This window comes from Sceloporus occidentalis, unplaced genomic scaffold (assembly GCF_023333645.1).
Source record: "Sceloporus occidentalis isolate IW3139 unplaced genomic scaffold, rSceOcc1.0.p SCAF_6, whole genome shotgun sequence".
Taxonomy (NCBI): Eukaryota; Metazoa; Chordata; class Lepidosauria; order Squamata; family Phrynosomatidae; genus Sceloporus; species Sceloporus occidentalis.
This window is the reverse complement of record NW_028316986.1, coordinates 135,674,122-135,691,199: the sequence shown is the minus strand read 5'-3', so window position 1 is coordinate 135,691,199 and position 17,078 is coordinate 135,674,122. Positions and strand designations below refer to the sequence as shown.

The 17,078-nt window shown below is 40.0% G+C and overlaps 1 protein-coding gene across 8 annotated transcripts in view; it reads left to right on the top strand.

Annotated features, from left to right (window-relative positions):
• SNTG2 (syntrophin gamma 2) overlaps window positions 1-17,078 on the top strand; it is a 301,906-nt gene that overhangs the window by 258,271 nt on the left and 26,557 nt on the right. For 7 of the 8 annotated variants that reach the window (XM_089531045.1, XM_089531044.1, XM_089531047.1 and 4 more), the window contains one exon: window positions 11,834-11,905. The exons of the other annotated variant lie outside the window; for it this stretch is intronic. In XM_089531045.1, the coding sequence (XP_089387171.1) occupies window positions 11,834-11,905 (72 nt within the window). The remainder of the gene's footprint in view (window positions 1-11,833; window positions 11,906-17,078) is intronic. 8 annotated transcript variants of the gene reach the window in all.

Genomic DNA, 17,078 nt, shown 5'->3' with positions numbered 1-17,078 from the left:
CCGGTTGCAGCGCGGAGGAGCCGCAGCAGCCAAACTGCGCGACTCCTCCGCGCTGCAAAAAAGGAGTGCAGAAATTGCACTCCTTCCGGCAACCCGGAAGAGCTGCCGCAAGTGCCAAAGCACGCACTCGCGATGGCTCTTCCGGGTTTAGACGTCCGGACGCTGTGCGTCCGTTACATCAAGATGGCCGCTCCCGTCTGTATAGGGCGCCGCCATCTTGCCATACGGAATACGCGCGAGGGGCAAGGTGCATCCGGAAGCGCCGCCCCTCGTGCGTATTCCTGGCGTAACAACGGCGCCACTTAGGCCTGTCTGTAAGGCGCCTGTGTTAGGCATGGTGGTGAGTTGCTTGGAGAGATTTGCCAGAGCCACCATGCACAGATTTGAGAGAGAATCCCCAAACTCTGGCCATTGGGGGACTAAGTAGCTCTGTGGAAAGCAGCTCCAGGTGGAAATATTAACACACTCTAAAGGTCCCTGATACCCATTATTTCATTCTTAGAGGCTAGGGTGAGGGTGAATGGTATCGGCATCAGCAATGGCACATACTGAGTATCTTTTAGGGCGGTAGCACACTTGCAGTGTCAGCAGAATCTCTCTTTGCATGTGAAGTGGCAGAACAGCATGAGCTCCCTGTGATAAGCTGTTTCAATGTCACCCTACTTTAGCTCAAACACAATGCTCTTCAGTGAAGTTCATTCACAATACTGACTGTCAGTGTAATCATGTGTTATATGCTAGTATGACTGCAGATTTACATGGAGGAGGGATTAAACAAATTTATGAGTGAACACATATAAATGTTACATGGACTGGAAATAGACTGATTCAGCCATCCTCCTTCTCACTGATCTGTAGTTTCATTACCTTTCATTATCAGCCTTTACCTATTCCTTCCTACTGACCAAATATGCAAATAAATGTACTCATGAAACACAAGAGTCTCTCTGGATAACCTGTCCAGGCCATACATTACTAAGAAAGAAATGCAGTGTCCAAGGTTCCCTCTATAGTACTACCTTTCCAGAACTGTAGGCTTTTAGTTCTACAGAATAGCAAAATGAAAATGCAGGCCCTCCCCCAATCCAGTTTCTCCTTTACTCATTTCAATAAAGAAGATATCTCTTCAAACACATGTCTTGACATTATGTTTCATTGATTTTTTTTCCTGAAAAAGTCATTCACATCAGTGTAGAACATTCTGGCAACTATGTGTCACAGGAAGCCTTCCTGACAAGAGCAGCACATTCATGAATGCTGAATTGAAGGGACAAAGCTGAATATCAGCACTGACAATCTTGATAAGTTAAACCAGTTTTTAAAAACTAATCTATTATTCAAGAAGAATTGTATGAAGACTGCAGCAAAAACATTCAGTGATGAGGAACGATTTAATCCCTTGATCACAATGTTACCTTTATAGCAGTACTACCGTATCAGAGAGCTTTAATCTATCTGCTTCGATTCTGTGGCCTTTGTTGGGTTTGGATGAAATATATCCTTTCAAAAGTAGACTTGCAGAAGTTCCTATTACTTTGCTGGAGATAAATTTTGCAGAATATGACCAACATTGGGGAGGGGGCTAAAGTTTCCTAATGAGAACAGTGATTAAATTTTTCCTTACTTAACTGCAATAATCTGTGCTAATGATGCACAAGCCACACAGCACAGCAGTCCTACAAGCAACAAAAATCCTACCCTGCTGGTAATCTCCATTAAAATGTCCCCAACCAACCAGGTAAATTCTGGTCATTCCTCCTGCTCGCTTTCTTAAATGAACGGTTACTCTTGGATTACATCCATTAGCTAGTCCCAATTAGAGTAGACCTACTGAATCAACAGTGTTGACAAGCTCCATTCATCCAACAGGTCTGTTCTATTTGGAGCAAACAACTAGATTTCACCCTCTGTCCCTAAACCTCTTTCCTTTATTTTCTTACATCATTGTACCTGGGAGGGCAAGTAGGCTAGATCAAAACAGGTCTGACAAAATTGTAGTTTGAAGGGTTTTCTAAAAGTAAAGTTGATCTTCCTGGGGTGGAAGGTTATGAAAGAAAGGGTAAGAGAAGCCCCCCATAGCTTTACCTTGTTCTGAAGCTTTAGGGTCACTACCAGGGCAATCTAAAGAGAAACTCTGGAGATGTGTCCTTTTTTATACTTTGAGAACTTACTTTGAAGAAGGAATATAGGGGAGAAATGCTGGAAATCCCAATCTAGATCAGCAGATTACATGGCATAGTGGGAAGGTGAGTTTTCAGTATGCTGTGAGGAACACAAAGGCACCTATACCCAGATTTGAACTGGAGCAGGAATAGCTTGCCTTCCTGCATGCCTTCTTGTTAATCTGTCTGCAATTATGAATGTTTAATAACTGTGGTGACTGAAGTGGGTACAGTAATTTCAAGATGTGGGGCATTTGGGATCATTTAACAGAGAGGGCACCTTCTGTAACATTATTGGAGTTACCATATACAGTACCTTGAATATGTGCTGTTTGGTTTAGAACCCTTTTCTGTTTATTTTCTAATGTGTATGGTACCTTTTCATGCAGATTGGCAACATTTATACCTTCCCCTTAATATTTTTATTACTTTAAAATTCCCTTCCCTCAGTGAGATGAAAGGAGCAGGATTCCATTGGTGCCTTGGAAAAATATCCCTGATGCATGATAAAGTGTGTGTGTGTGTGTGTGTGTGTGTGAGAAAATGCCTTGAGAGGGTTTAAAACAGCTACAAGGGGTAAAATACAGTGCTTGAAACTGAGGCTTGTGTTTGGAGGAGGTATTTTTAGTATAAAGGTGAATTGTGATTTTTATTGTTAATGTGTTGTAACTACCAGAGAATAGGTATTAGGCTGGATTTAACTTGATACTGGACTTCCTTTTGATTCCTTCAGATAACATGCCACATTTGGCAATTTTGACATCAACCTTGTGGGTCTGTATAACTAAACAGAGAGGCCTGAGGATGCTTAATCTCTCCCATTTTAATTTCTGCAGATAGAAAGGTTTAATTAAAAAAAAACAGAGAGGAAAAGATTTGAACCTCCCACAAATGCATGAACAGTTCTTCACTTACACTAGGGCCAAGCACAGTTACTACAGAGTACATCAAAAAGAAGCTTAAAACGTACAATATGTATTAAAATACAGTGTAGTTTAAACCAAAATCAAGGCAAAGAATGATTATAGGAGACATTTTCCATTCTTGCTGAGATGACATAGCAAAGAAATTTTCTAGATGTTAAAAAGGATAAAGAAACTATCAACATTTCTCATTTGTGGCTCTAGACATTCCTTAAATAAATTGTTCCAAGAATACAACAGACTCTAGTCACATTTCCCCTTAGTCACAAGTAGATTTATCCTAGACCTATTTATTTTGGAGAAAAAGTAACTGTAGGCTCCCAATGTGGAGTAGCCTTCCTATGATTGTAATTGGATGTATTTATTTATATTTGGCATAAATCTTTGGATTTGATCTTGGCAAGCACCTTGGACACCCTACTGGGTGTTAGGAAAATTTCTGGAAGCACCTCTACGGGCCTTGCAACCTGGGGGGTGGATGAAAGGAATGGACCTTGGGTCTGGCTGGAAGGTATACCCCGACTTTAATCTTTGCAGATTGGGAAGGGGGACTTCTTGCTGGCTTCCTTATGCGGGCTGTCCAACGGCAACCCAATTTATGGACTGTCGTTGAGGGCCCAGGTGTTATCATCCTTGATAAGCTACAGAGGTAGTCTGCGGTAAGACACTGGTATGCAGCTTTCTCTGTCTCCCACATTTATTTTGGTTATGATACTAGTTGCAATTCCGTTAAGAACTTAATAAATAGGTCAATAAATGGCCCTGTTTTTAACCCATACATCTTGTGTCTGGTCTCTTTATTCCAGGGGTAGGGTAGCAAAATAACTGTAGGCTCCCAATGTGGAGTAGCCATCCTATCGACACCAGAATCAGGACTGAGGTCCCTTGCATAGCATTAATAAAAACATTAGTGATATCATATATTGTTTGGTTTTACTAAATTCAATGGGACTTTCAATAGCTCCTGATGTTGCAGTTAATTGCCATCAAGTCAACTTCAGCTTCATGGCCCTAAGAAAGCCTATGAATGTACCCTGTGAATAAGAAACCTCCAACATACAGTCATCAAGAGCCCTACTCATAGATTTCAAAGTCAGGACTGTGACATCGTTAATTGGAGCTATCCACCAGTCTTCCTTTTTTCCTACTACCTCCAACTTTGTCAAGCACTGTCATGTTTTCTAAATGTATCAGTGGAACTTTATTCCCGACTAAGTATATGTAGGACGACAGGGTACAGGTATATGTAGGATGCTTCTTTTCTCATGAGTCATATAGTTCATTGCAGTGATACAAATGTAATGAAATACTGAAATACATAAATCTGTAAATCTTTAATTTTCTAAGACAATGGTTCCCAACCTGTGGGTTGGGACCCGTTTGGGGGTCGAATGACCCTTTCATGGGGATCGCCTAAGACCATTGGAAAACACCTATTTAATTACAGTTATGAAGTAGCAATAAAAATAATTTCCTGGGTTTGAGTCACCACAACATGAGGAACTGTAGTAAAGGGTCACAGCATTAGGAAGGTTGGGAACCACTGTTCTAAGATGATGTTGGCAGAAGATAAGTTAAAGCAATAAACCTGGGCAAAGAAAATTAGTGATGTGTTTGCTGCTACTTTATTTCATTTTCTGGAACCAGTGCAAAAATGAAGTTTCTTCCTCTGAAAGGTTTGTATGGCATCTGATCAGCTATGGTGAAGGCAGCTTGAAATACTCCAAATTTGGTGTAACTGGTTACAAATAACTAGACACTTGTAATCACTTCCTTCAGTTCAGTGTTGTATCACAGGCCAGTGAAGTTTAACATTCAGATAGTTATGTTTTTCAAAATTAATTATTTTAGTTCCTTTCTATGAACAAGAAGGCAAAAGGTTACTTTTTAAAAATTGCAACAATGACTACATAGGGTCTTTCAATTACAATGGTAACTAGCCAGTTTTCAAGCACTAGAAATATTTATAGGAGCTTTGATAAAATATGATTATTAATTTCACCCCGTGTTGTTCTGTAAGGGCTACATTTATCTTTCTTCAACTGTCTAATTTTACCTTCATCAATCAAAAGTCTTGAATCTGCATTTTATAGGAGTCTGATTTATTGTGATACAGAGTATGAGAAGTTCAGGATTTGTTCTGCCTTTGGGAGACGTAGTTAAAAATGTGACAGACCTCATAAATAGCACCAAAGAGCTCTCTATAGAAATTAAACAACTTTTCAAGAATTGGGCAGGTGTAGGCCCTGGCAATTATTTTGTAACCATGGTTGCTCAAGAGGCTAATTAGGGAGTGAAAATTATGTTTTTGTCTAGTTGCTGGCAAGGTCTTTTGAGCTATTGTCCTCTAGACTCTATCGTGCTAAATAAACAGCAAAACAAATGTGATTACAGAATATTCTCACTAAGCTATTACTAGGCATTTCCCACTTCTAATTCACTTTAATTATGTTTACTTTCAGAAGATTTCAGATTTGATGGTAATTAAAGGATTCAAGGAGCGCAGATGTTTATAAAGTAGCCTCAACATTCTGCAAATATATATGCCCAAAGGATAAAGAATGTCCAAGTTCAAACCTGGCTCCCAATGAGATTTGAAACTTAAAAGATGATTATAACACTAGCCAAATTACTACTATACAATGGGCTGGATCCAAATTTAATAATATCTAGAGTAGACCCATTGAAATCAATTTTACATGGTTAGTGCAGACAACATATTTTCAATCTAATGCTGTGACACGCATCCTTCTTACAGCCATGGCTGCCGTCTGGATTAGAACTTGGGTTCCATCAAAATCAGTGGGATTCAGTGGTCATGATTTAAGTTCCATCTCAATGGGAATTGAGTTCAACTAGTTTGGATGCAATCCAGAGCTTAGTTGCTTAAGTTGCTTAATATTGCTTAAGTTTAGAACATCAAAATGTTAGTTCTTCTGCTCCTGCTCCCGCTCCCGTTCCTGCTCCTCCTATCTACCAGATGCTCATAATGGGGGCCTCACCTGCGCAATAGGAATGCAGGAATATGGTGGATCTTATGAGCTGGGACTTTACCAACAACGCAGTGGCTTACTTTAAGTCATCCTCTAACATTGAATGCCCATTCCTTTAACAAACTAGCCTTCAGGCATTGATTTCCCCCTTCTGCAAATAAGCAAGTAGGGCTAATGTGGATGAGCTAACTGGGGTGGAGTAACAGCACCCACTGATATGTATACTTCTTAATTCCTATGGGGTTATGAACTATTACATCCCTCCTAGTCAGATGAGGCCATTAAAAACTAGACTATTAGTAATCAATGAGAAACAGAGAAACATTTTACAAAGAAAAGGTAATTTCTGATTTAGAGAGAATCATTTTTAATTAGTTCAGTCTTCAGCTCTCAATTGTAAGTTCCGTAGAAATGTTTAGATTAGAGCTGCCTATTTCTTCTAACTGCACGTCCCTTTTGGTAACACTGAGAAATTGTTTTAAGGTTGACAATTTCCACTTTTTACATTTCAACACTCCTTATTATTCCGTAGTCCATCCATCTGGCATGCATTTGACTGGACTGTGCCTAACTAGTAGTTCTTTTTAAATTTTTAAAGATATTTTTCCTTTTCTTTAATCTACTAAATAGTTTGTTGGCAATGAAATGTTCTGAAAAATGTAACATGATGGACCATTTGAAGGATGATGAAAGTTCACACTGCTGCTGAACTACAGTGGTTGAGGCTGGATGAATGCTCAAAATAAAAAATGTGTATTTGGCCATTATATCTGAGAAGGAGGCATAATATCAGTGTTCAGTTGCTACTGGAGTAATTGATCAGATTTTTATATTAGTCTTGATCCAATGGCACAACCCTCAAAATTAAATACAAAATATAAAATATAATATAAATGCAGAACATAATATAAAAAGTCTCATGTCTCCATGGCACGGAACTTATTTTTGAAAAACACAGTACCTTTCAAAGCTTCTGAAGTACATTAGAGTCTCAGAGACAGATGTTGACCAATTAGTTGAGTGGAATAACTGAAAATTCTCTTGAATGCATGTGTCCTTAGCATTTAGCATTTACATTTCTTTACCGCCAAACTGTGATACCTGTATTGGCCAACCGAAATGCACAATATACTTGTTGCAATCTTTCAAAGCTCTACTGGCTTCTTCATCAGTCAAGATGTTACAAACCAAACAGGAGGGGAAAAATTGGAGATGCTAGTAAAATGTCTGCATTTTGTTGTTTCTGTCCTTAGTTAAGATGGTATGAGGAGGGTAAATTTTGCAGGCTGGCTCCTCCTCCTGCTTCTGGCCATTTGGGAATTGGGAGTTTAACAAAGTCCAGGAAATTTAAACTCCATTTGCATATCAACAGGACTCTTCTCTTGCAATCCAATCTGTCTCCATTCTGGTGAGGCCACAGGCCTCTTGTAGGCAGAGGACAGTGGATTTTTCAAGAAGCCTCCATGTTTTTGCATCAGGAATAATTTGGTAGGTGTAGAGGTAAAACATGCTAATCCAGTCCAAATTTAGGAAGAAAAAAGTGTTTTACCTTGGTTGAATGTCCCAGTCCACTGGCTTGTTCTTTGGGGTTCCTCTGTTGCAGCTACAATGTGGTATCTCACAATCCAGAAAATATACAGGGGTGGCTATGTTGGCCATTTAGCAAATTTGGTAAATGGCCAACAAAGCTGCTCCTGCATAATTTCTATACCACTTCATATGTAGTCTTTAAGTGGTTTACACCATGTAAGCCAATTGCAACAATGAACTGGGCACTCTTAATGGTTATAGCCCCTAACAGTTACTCTTTTGAAATGGTTGAAACAATGACATTTTTATGAGTGCTAAAAAGTGCTTCTCCTTGGTTTCATGCTGCTTTCTTTTGCACCTTTTTTGCTTTTCTCCTCAGCCTTCTTCAGCCTTATTTAGCAAAACTAACATTTAATCCTGTCAACTGAGGCATTCTGTGCATGTTTTGATGCTTCCCTTAATTTGATGACATCATGGATGAATGCAACTGATTGAAACCATACAAATCAAATAGGTGTGAGGGCAAATGGGGACAGTTGAAGAGTATATAAGTAAAGAAGAAACAGTAGTTATGGGAGTGGAAGGTCAGTCAGACAACATAGATTGAAACAATATAGATGTTTGAAAAGATGAATATCTGTAGGATAATTTGTTTGGCTTTTCTTCTACTTGCAAAGAGTATCAGTGAAGTTAACATGGCCATATTTAGAAAAACCACTGGCAGTGTACAGATACTCTTACTAACATTCTGCGTCCAAGAAAAACTAGTGAAGCCACTGAACTTTGGAGGAGAGATTCAAAAAAGTAAGATTTTTTTTTTCCAGCTGAAAACACTCAGTTGGATTGCAAGTCAAGCTGTCTTACCCAGAAATTCTTGTTCCATTTGTAATTTGAATTAAGATGTATTATGAAGATGTGGGTCTGTGTGACTGGCATTCATCAGACAAGGCATCTGGTCTCAGTTTGGCTTGAGCACCATTTTCAGGAGATTTTTTGCTTGTTGTTGTTTTTTCCTCTGCTGGTTCTCACTGGGAAAATTCTTATACATTTCCTGGCTGGTTGATTTGCTTCAAAATGAGTCAGAAACAGAGTCTCCATAGTCACTTATGTTTTTGAGTACCCTCAATACAATAATGAAGTAAAATTACAAGAACAAAAAGAGAGCAAACAGTATGAAACAGGTCAAGATGGTATTTACTGACATGATTGGAAATGGGCAATCATAGACTGGAACTATACAAGCCTTCTCCTGGATCTTGGATGACTGCTCCTGACCCCCCTCCCCCACCCCCGGTGCCCTCAGCATCCCTCCAATTTTTGTATCTTTGATCTTAAAAGGCCCATCATTCCTTGTAAGAGATGTCAGAAGCAATTGTGCCAAAAGTTTTTCCCAGGCCTGTTAGACTGGAAGGAGCATTTCTAAAAATCAGAAATGGCTTTCAGTCACTTTCACTTTTCGGGGGGAGGAGTATAAAATACTGAGGGTGCATCTACACTGGGCACTAAATTCAGGGCCATCCACAAGGGTGACTATATGCAGTGGGCAAAAAATGGTGTAAACCTGTGTCATTGTGCACACAGGCAAGCCAGGCTGACACCGCATCAATCCCACTGGCCTGTCTCTCTTGGTGACTTAAGTTCAGAATGGAGCAACATGTGAGCAACAAAAAGGGGCTCTCTCTAACCCCTCCTCACTGATCACAGGGGTGCCCACACGGAAATTGTGGTAACCTGTTTTTGGAGTACAGAAACAGCCACCTGAACTTATTGCTGATCATGTGTCAGGGCAGCCATTTCTATCCTCATCCGAAGTGACAGTGCACTGGGCAGGCTTTACACAGAGCTCCTGCCACATGGAAGTGGTAGCAAAATATCCAAAATAGGCTACACCTCCCCCCCATCCCTGTGTTGTTTGGCATGGAGAAAGGGGGTGGCACAGCTTTTGGTGTGTGGAGAACGGATTGGGCTGAATCAGACCCAATCCAGCTGTCCACACACCAAAATAATCTGAGATCACTCCAGGGATTCTGGGAAACACTAGGCTTTTTCCCAACCTTGCTTAGTTAAGAGCGAAATTGGGTTAAGAGGCAAAAAATGCAACATCTCCCAAGAAACAGATGTATATTGTGAGGACTGCCAGCACCAGCTTCAGGCTGAACTGGCATTTTTCCTAAGTAAAGACAAGTCCTGAGATGGAATTTGACTTACAAACTAGAGGCATGATTTGTTCTATTGCATGCAAGAAGATATTTCCATTGTATGCAGGAGACTATTTGAGCACAGTGAGTGTGGCTTTAGGCAAGTACAAAAAGAGCATTATTGTGCATTTTCACCACAATGCATGCCTGCTCAGAAGTAAATACCACTGAGATCAATGGGGCTTACTCCCCGTAAGTGGGTACAGCATTTCAGTCTTAGTGACCTACTTCATACTTGCTAAAAATTCCTTGTTGGCTACAAATATACCAATGTTCCATTATCATTGCTTCAGATTAAAGGAGGCTGTACAGTATCAGTGCCTTGGGTAGTATTTTACCATTAGATGTGGCGTGACAGATCATTGGAAGAAGACTGCAAACACTGTCAATTCCCTCTGTAGTTAAGATCTCTTTGTATTGAGTACTTTGCTGCTTGAAAGCCCATAAAATGTCACTCATGTTCTAATGATGACCTTGCACACTGGGATACGCAGACAAATTTCTATACAGCTTTCAGTATTATAGCATTTTCTTTGTAACAGACTATACTGAGTGTCCTTTGTGATCTATCATCCCCAGCCATCTTTGCTCAAAAAAAGAAAGAAAAGAAAAGAAAGAAAAACATTGATGGTAGCAAAAGAATCAGACAAATAAAAGCAATCCTGGACATAATGGATAGTGGTAATGGACCCTAAGGCTTAGTTAGAAAGAAGGGTCACTCCCTGTTCACTTCAGCTCTGGCACTAAGAGCCAAAAAGTGAAAAGACATTTCATGCAAAGCAAAAGAAATGCTAGTCAAAGTGGGAGAGCAACTAAACTGGTGGCTGTCAACACAGTCCAAATGAGTGAGAGCCTTTGGATTTAAGTAAGTTCTACTAAGTCAGTCCCAACAGAAGTTAAATACTGCACTTTTCTTGTGATGTAGGATATTCATTTGCCTCCTTGGTAAAGGAAGCATAGGCTGTATTTCAAACACAATGGGAATGCCTGAGCCAGTAATAATAATTGGATCCGGGTCAGCAAAGGAGAATATTGTGCATGTGTGTTTGCGTGTGTGTTAGGTAATGTTGCATCTTGGCCAAAATAAGTAGCGAAGTGAGACTTTACCATTTTATCTGAATAACAATAATTCATAATATGCTTTCATCTCATTGCTGCATTAGTGGCCTAACAGTTGTCAAAAGAAATATTTCCCCTCTACCTTTGTGTGTGTGCACACACACACACTGAGTGTTACCAACCGATGAAACAAGTTGTGTATTGCATCAAACTCTGGCTTGCATCTTGGGCAGCAGAAACTCATCAAATGTCCTGGATTTCCAACCACAATGCCTTGATTAAATAAACATCTTCAGTATGTATGTAACTATAAATCTATGAGCAGTGCCCTCAAATTTACCTCTGTGTTTAGTTAGGGATGCGTTTGCACCAGACATGGAATCAGAACCTACAGCTTTTCAGGAGAATAATGTTTTGAAGCACAACATTGTCTCATTGTTAAATCTAAGCCAGCCACAGTCTATTCAGCTGGGAGACCGCCTGGGAGCTTTATGTAAGCTACTCTTAACTTCCCAAAAGAAGAGTGGGATATGTGTAGTAAGTCATTTTTAAAGACTAGATCTTCCCCATTAGCACTATTAATTTGTGCTCCAGTGGCATAAGAGGTCACTTCCATGTGATGAAGGGGGAAAGAGGTGTCAGACTACAAAAGGAATTGCTTTCTCTATTTTTTTTTTAAAATTAATCTTTAGAAATATGTACATTATAATTACAAAATAAAAACTTTTTATCACATGACCAACTTACAATTCCATTCCTCCTCTATTTTAATGCTTATTGCTTTTTTTTAAAAAATATATCTGTATTAATCTGTTGCTGAAGAAGATAGACATATAGCTTCCAACAAATAAATGAAAAGAAAGTTAAAATTTAAAAAGGAGGCTTATGAAATGGCTGGAGAATATATGCACTAGGCAAAAGGGATTTGGACCAAATACAACTATTAATACTTTCTTTTGGCATTGCAGGTAAGCACATTAGACTGGGTGCGAGCTGAAAAAATCTATAACCTCTGTGAGGTTCTATTTAAAGTCCACAAGGTAAGTTTCCTATATAATATAACAACAGCATTTTAGCATAGAAGGTTACATTTGTTTAACATCACAACAGAATTAATGATTAATTCACATTAATCTCAACTAGAGGAGCAAGGCAGCAAAAATTTAGGGCTGCAATTGGGCCAGGACCACAGCAACTGCACAGCCCATTCCCAAAGTTGTCTGTCACCGCAGGTCGCAATCTGTGCACTGCAGGAACTGAATTAAAAACTGCTCCTTTTGGAGAACACAGCATTGGAGCTACTTCCAGCTGCTTTGGGAGCATTCATCATCTAAACATCATGCCCCAAAGTTGCTGAAAGCTGCTTAATTTGGCTCGTGTGTTCCAAGCCTCTGTCAAAATTGTAAGGATAGTTCTTAACAATGAACTCTAGCAATTATTTGTGTGAGCACTCACCCATCAGGTTTTGACACTTTTGGGGCCAATTCAGATTATTTTTACCACTTCAATATTTCCTATCTGTGATGACAGAGTAAGATTGCTCTTTTGTGCTCCTCTCTCTAGTGTGCGTATCCATAGCTTTATGGTGGAGTATGTACTTTGTATGCATGAGCTCCTAGATTTGATGCTAGGGATCTCCCAAGAAAAGAAACTGAGGCGGGGTACACACCATCAGAAAGAGGCACGTGTCCGGCACCTCTGTTTGCTCTGCAGGAGTGACGCAGCAATCAAATTACGCAGAGCTCCTGCGGAGCAAAAAAGAAATGCCGGGAAGCAGTTCCTTTTTGTGGTGCACTTCCAGCGCCCCAAAGCGCCAACAATGGCACAGGGACGTCACAGCTGCGCCGCCCTGTTTGGAGGCGGGGCAGCTGCAACATCACCAGTATGCACCACGTCTGGTGGGTGTGTTGCAGCTGCAGTGCCCTCATCACATGCGAGGGCTGCCAGGCATGTGGGCACTCCACCCACCAGGCAGCCCTCGCACTTGACGAGGGCACCACAAAAGCCCATCTGGATTGGGCCTTAGGCAGCATTCATTCATTTATTACGGCACACAGCCAGCACACCTTAGGCAGCAGGATTAACAAACATCCATGTAGTTTTGGTAATGGTTGGAGTAAAGAATATGAGTCAGGATGGACCAATAGCCTGCTTCCAGTGTAAGGAAGCTTTGTATGCCCAAATTCAGATATATGTCCACATTTGACTAGGACATACATGCACAGTTTAATTTGTATCTCAGGCAAAATCAATTATATGACCTGGGATTTTCATGCTCTGGGTATGGGATTGTACCCCTTTGTAAAATTACCCACAGACTATACACTGAGAAATGAATAACCAGCAGATTCTCTGAAGGCACTGGTACCTACAGTCCTTAATTTGTTTAAATATTATGGAATGTGCTCAATGGACATTGCTGTATTAGTTAGCCAGACTTTGAAATATACACTTTCCCCTCATTTCCTTATATTTCCCCACTCACTTAAAATTGCAACAAGGTTAATTTCAAGAACAATTTTGTCACTGAACTCCATAGAGTGAGGGGAAGAATTGGAAATTAACTGCCCAAGATTCAGCCCTTCATGTTTCTGACATTTTAATAAATGAACACTTAATTGTCACTCTTGATGAATACATTAACTGAAACACAAAAGCTTCAGTGTACAACTATAGCCTCTGTTCTGTTGACACTTCAGTATAAATGATAATGAAGGAAAAGTAAAGCAAATCAATTAAGCTGGAGTAAACTTAATTTTCAGAAGAGATTAAAGCGTCTCCATTACAAATTCTAAGGCTCAATTTGCTTTACAGAAAATGTTCTTCTGAGCTGCTTACACAAGATTGTTTTTCTTCTCTAACGTGCCATCACGTATCTGGGTTAAAATAAAATGGAACTTTTTTGTATATTGGCCCTAATCCACCAATGTACAGCCCAATATGCTTTTATCTCTGCTCCCCACACAATTCTCCCTGAAAAATATATGATCAGTGAGAGATGTTTAAGATTGGAAAGTTAGGCCTGGTTGATTCATGCAGCAGAACAAAGTAGTAGACTCTTGTGGCAGTAAAATCAATGTTATTGCTTAGTATTTCATTCGTATATAATCTTATAGTTAGTAGCTAGTCATATTTATAGAAAAGGGAACAAAGCTCAAAGCCAAATCATTTCAAAATGTTTTCTGACAGCTAAACGGAACAAAAAGAATCATTATACAAGCTGTGCAATGAGACTTAACTCATTTGCTTGGGGTAAACTGTTGAACTGTGCAGGGCTCAGTTTTGAAAAAACATACATAGGCCAGTGCTGTTAAGCACTGCACCTAGCCTTCTTTCTGCTGCATTATCACATATTACTGTGATTATTTCTTGCATAAAATAAACATTACTGGAAATAATAATAAATCTTTTCTTCAGAGTTTGAAAACAATAGCTCTTCTGATCCATGAATACTCATAACACTCACATTTGTCATAAAGTTCTTAAGGTAAAGACTTTAAGATAAGGAGCATATGTTTCATGAATACATAAATATTCATTTACAGTGTTTTGATTTGATTTTCCCCTCTCTTGCCAGTCCATAAAGAATCTTGTGGTAGTAATCAATAAATTAAAACAAATACAAATATCCAACAATAAAAACAAATAAAGCAAAACCAGGAGGCCACCATCCCAATTACGTAACTGTATCAATGCCCAGTCCTCCAAAGCTTGGATTGCCTTCTTTGATAAACATGGTGGGCTAGCCATCTAGAATTTTGTATCTAATGATCCATGAGTCTGTGATGGACAGAAGCAAGCTTCTGAATGCAGATCCCCAGATGAAGGGAGTAACTGTGAACACAGATTAAAGGCTGTGTCTTTGCAATTTCTCATCTCAGTTCAATGGCTGGTCCAGAATTGTATTTTAACTGAAAATTGGAATCCTGCTTATCTGCTGCTTTCAAATGGGAATCAGAAACTGGGATTCAGAAGCACTTCTCCTATTCCACTGATTTTTTTTTATCTCCAAAAGTGTGGAAATGGAACAGAGATCTCAAGCACCAGAGGGGAACTACTGGAGAAATCATGTGTTTGTTTACCCAGCAATTCTGAAGTGGTGCAATGCTGATTGCATTATGTTTGTATACCATCCAACCTTTCACAGATTAAAACCAAAACATATGGGGCCAAACAACATTATAGCTGGGTCAAAACAGGTTATTAATGAGGAAGCATACATGCCAGTAGAAGCTGCAACAGTTTGTTTTTGCCTGAACCTAATGGCAGGAACAGGATTTCTCACACTCCTCTGCTCTTCCCCCTGCTGAGTTAATGGAGTTTAAATAGTTTTGCTATTTGAACTCAGTTTGCAGCAGTTGAACAAAGCTGAAGACAAAGGGGAAAACAGGAGGAAGAAAGAGAACATTTTAGAAGCATTTTAGAAGCATTTTCGAAGCAGCTCAAAAGTGGGACAACAATCAGGACTGTCCTTGCCAATTTGTCACTCTTGAAGGGTATGAATTTGTATACATTCATCTGGGATTATGTAGTCATTCAGTGAGCCCAGACCCCATTGCATTTCCATTTTTGTTGTTGTTGGTGTTGGTGTTGGTGTTGTTTTGTGTGTAGGGATTGTCATTGTGTTATTACCACTTTTACATACGAAGCAAAGCTTGCACTGGAATCCTTTCAGTATTAAGGCAGCATGAATCAATCACAATAAACAGGACTATGGCCTGTTACACACGGGCTTAAAAGTACGCCCGGAGCGCGTACTAGGGTTAAGGCGGGGCGGTGCTTCTGCACCGCCCTAACCCTAGTGCGCGCTATGCGCACACAAAATGGCGGCGGCCGTTCCACACGGCCGCCACCATCAATACGTCACAACCACGCCGCCTCCAAACGAGGTGGCGCGGTTGTGACGTATTGGGGTGCGACAGGGCGCCTAGGGAGCCCTTTCCGCAACCCCGGAAGGAGCTCCGTTTCGGAGCTCCTTCCTGGTTTGGTCCGCTGGGCGCAGCCTTCAGACGGCTGCGCCCAGCGGACCAAAAGAGAAAGGGGCCAAATGGCCCCTTTCTCCTTCTCCCCACCACCACGGGGTGTCCTTGGGGCTTGAAGCCCCAAGGACACCCCTTTCCAGGCTGCGTGGAAGGGGCCTTTTGCCGCTTCCCCGCAGCCCGGAAAGCGGCGGTTCGGGGCCTCAGCGGCTGCCGCTCTGGCCGCTGAGGCCCCAATCCGGCGGGGAAAGGTGCGCCTACAAGCCGCCCCAAAGGGGCGGTCTGTAACGTGCCTAAGTCTTTTATTTATATTTTCCAATTGACATATTTTATACCCACACTGAACAGCCAACATGTGTCTGTATCTCTTATGTTCTACAATTAAATATCAGAGTGCAATCATTTGTCATCACATTGTTGGTCACATTATTTTAGATTTTTTAAAAAAATACATGTCTCTTTTGTTAGATTTTTAAAAACTATTTTTGTATATAATCCACCAAAAAATTCTGTGCAACCAAAATAAAATTAAGAAACATTTTCTCTTTTGTGATTCCATTCATTTTAATAGGTTTTTTTTCAACAGTGATACATTTTCTCAGTTCTTCTTCTTCAGTGGGGATGTCATTATGAATATATTTAAACAAAACAATCTGTGAAGCATAAGCACTATGAAGCACTAATATTATAAGCCCATAATTAAAAATGTTGTTTGTTTGATTTGCATATTCTGATGTACAGGATTTCCAAAGGAGATATCTTTTATTAAAATATATCAGCATGACAATGTTGTTAGCTTCAGTCAATATTATTAAGCCAAACACACAGGGATGTGGGTACGTCATTATTTATGTTGCTGCTTCCATTTGTCATTTGAGTATTATAGTTTGGATACTCATCTTCTTTTAAATAATATTTGTTACATTTCTCTTCATAGTATAGATGTCAGATAGATTGTCACCATTTGCATTTTAGTGATGGGGAATGGAAACATTTAAGACATTATCTTACCTAGTATTGTTCTGTTCTCTGAATACAAAATGCATTTGAGTGTATCTATTCACTTCAGGGAGAAACATAGCTTATTTTGAAACATGATGCAGCCCCAGTCTCATGAATGAGAGAGGTGCAGTGGTGGCTGCCTAGAAAGCAATATGTTCCCATTTTCTTATTGTTATTACAAGTGTGATCGCAGTGAGAATGGGATTATGTGATAATGTCTTTGGATTGTTTT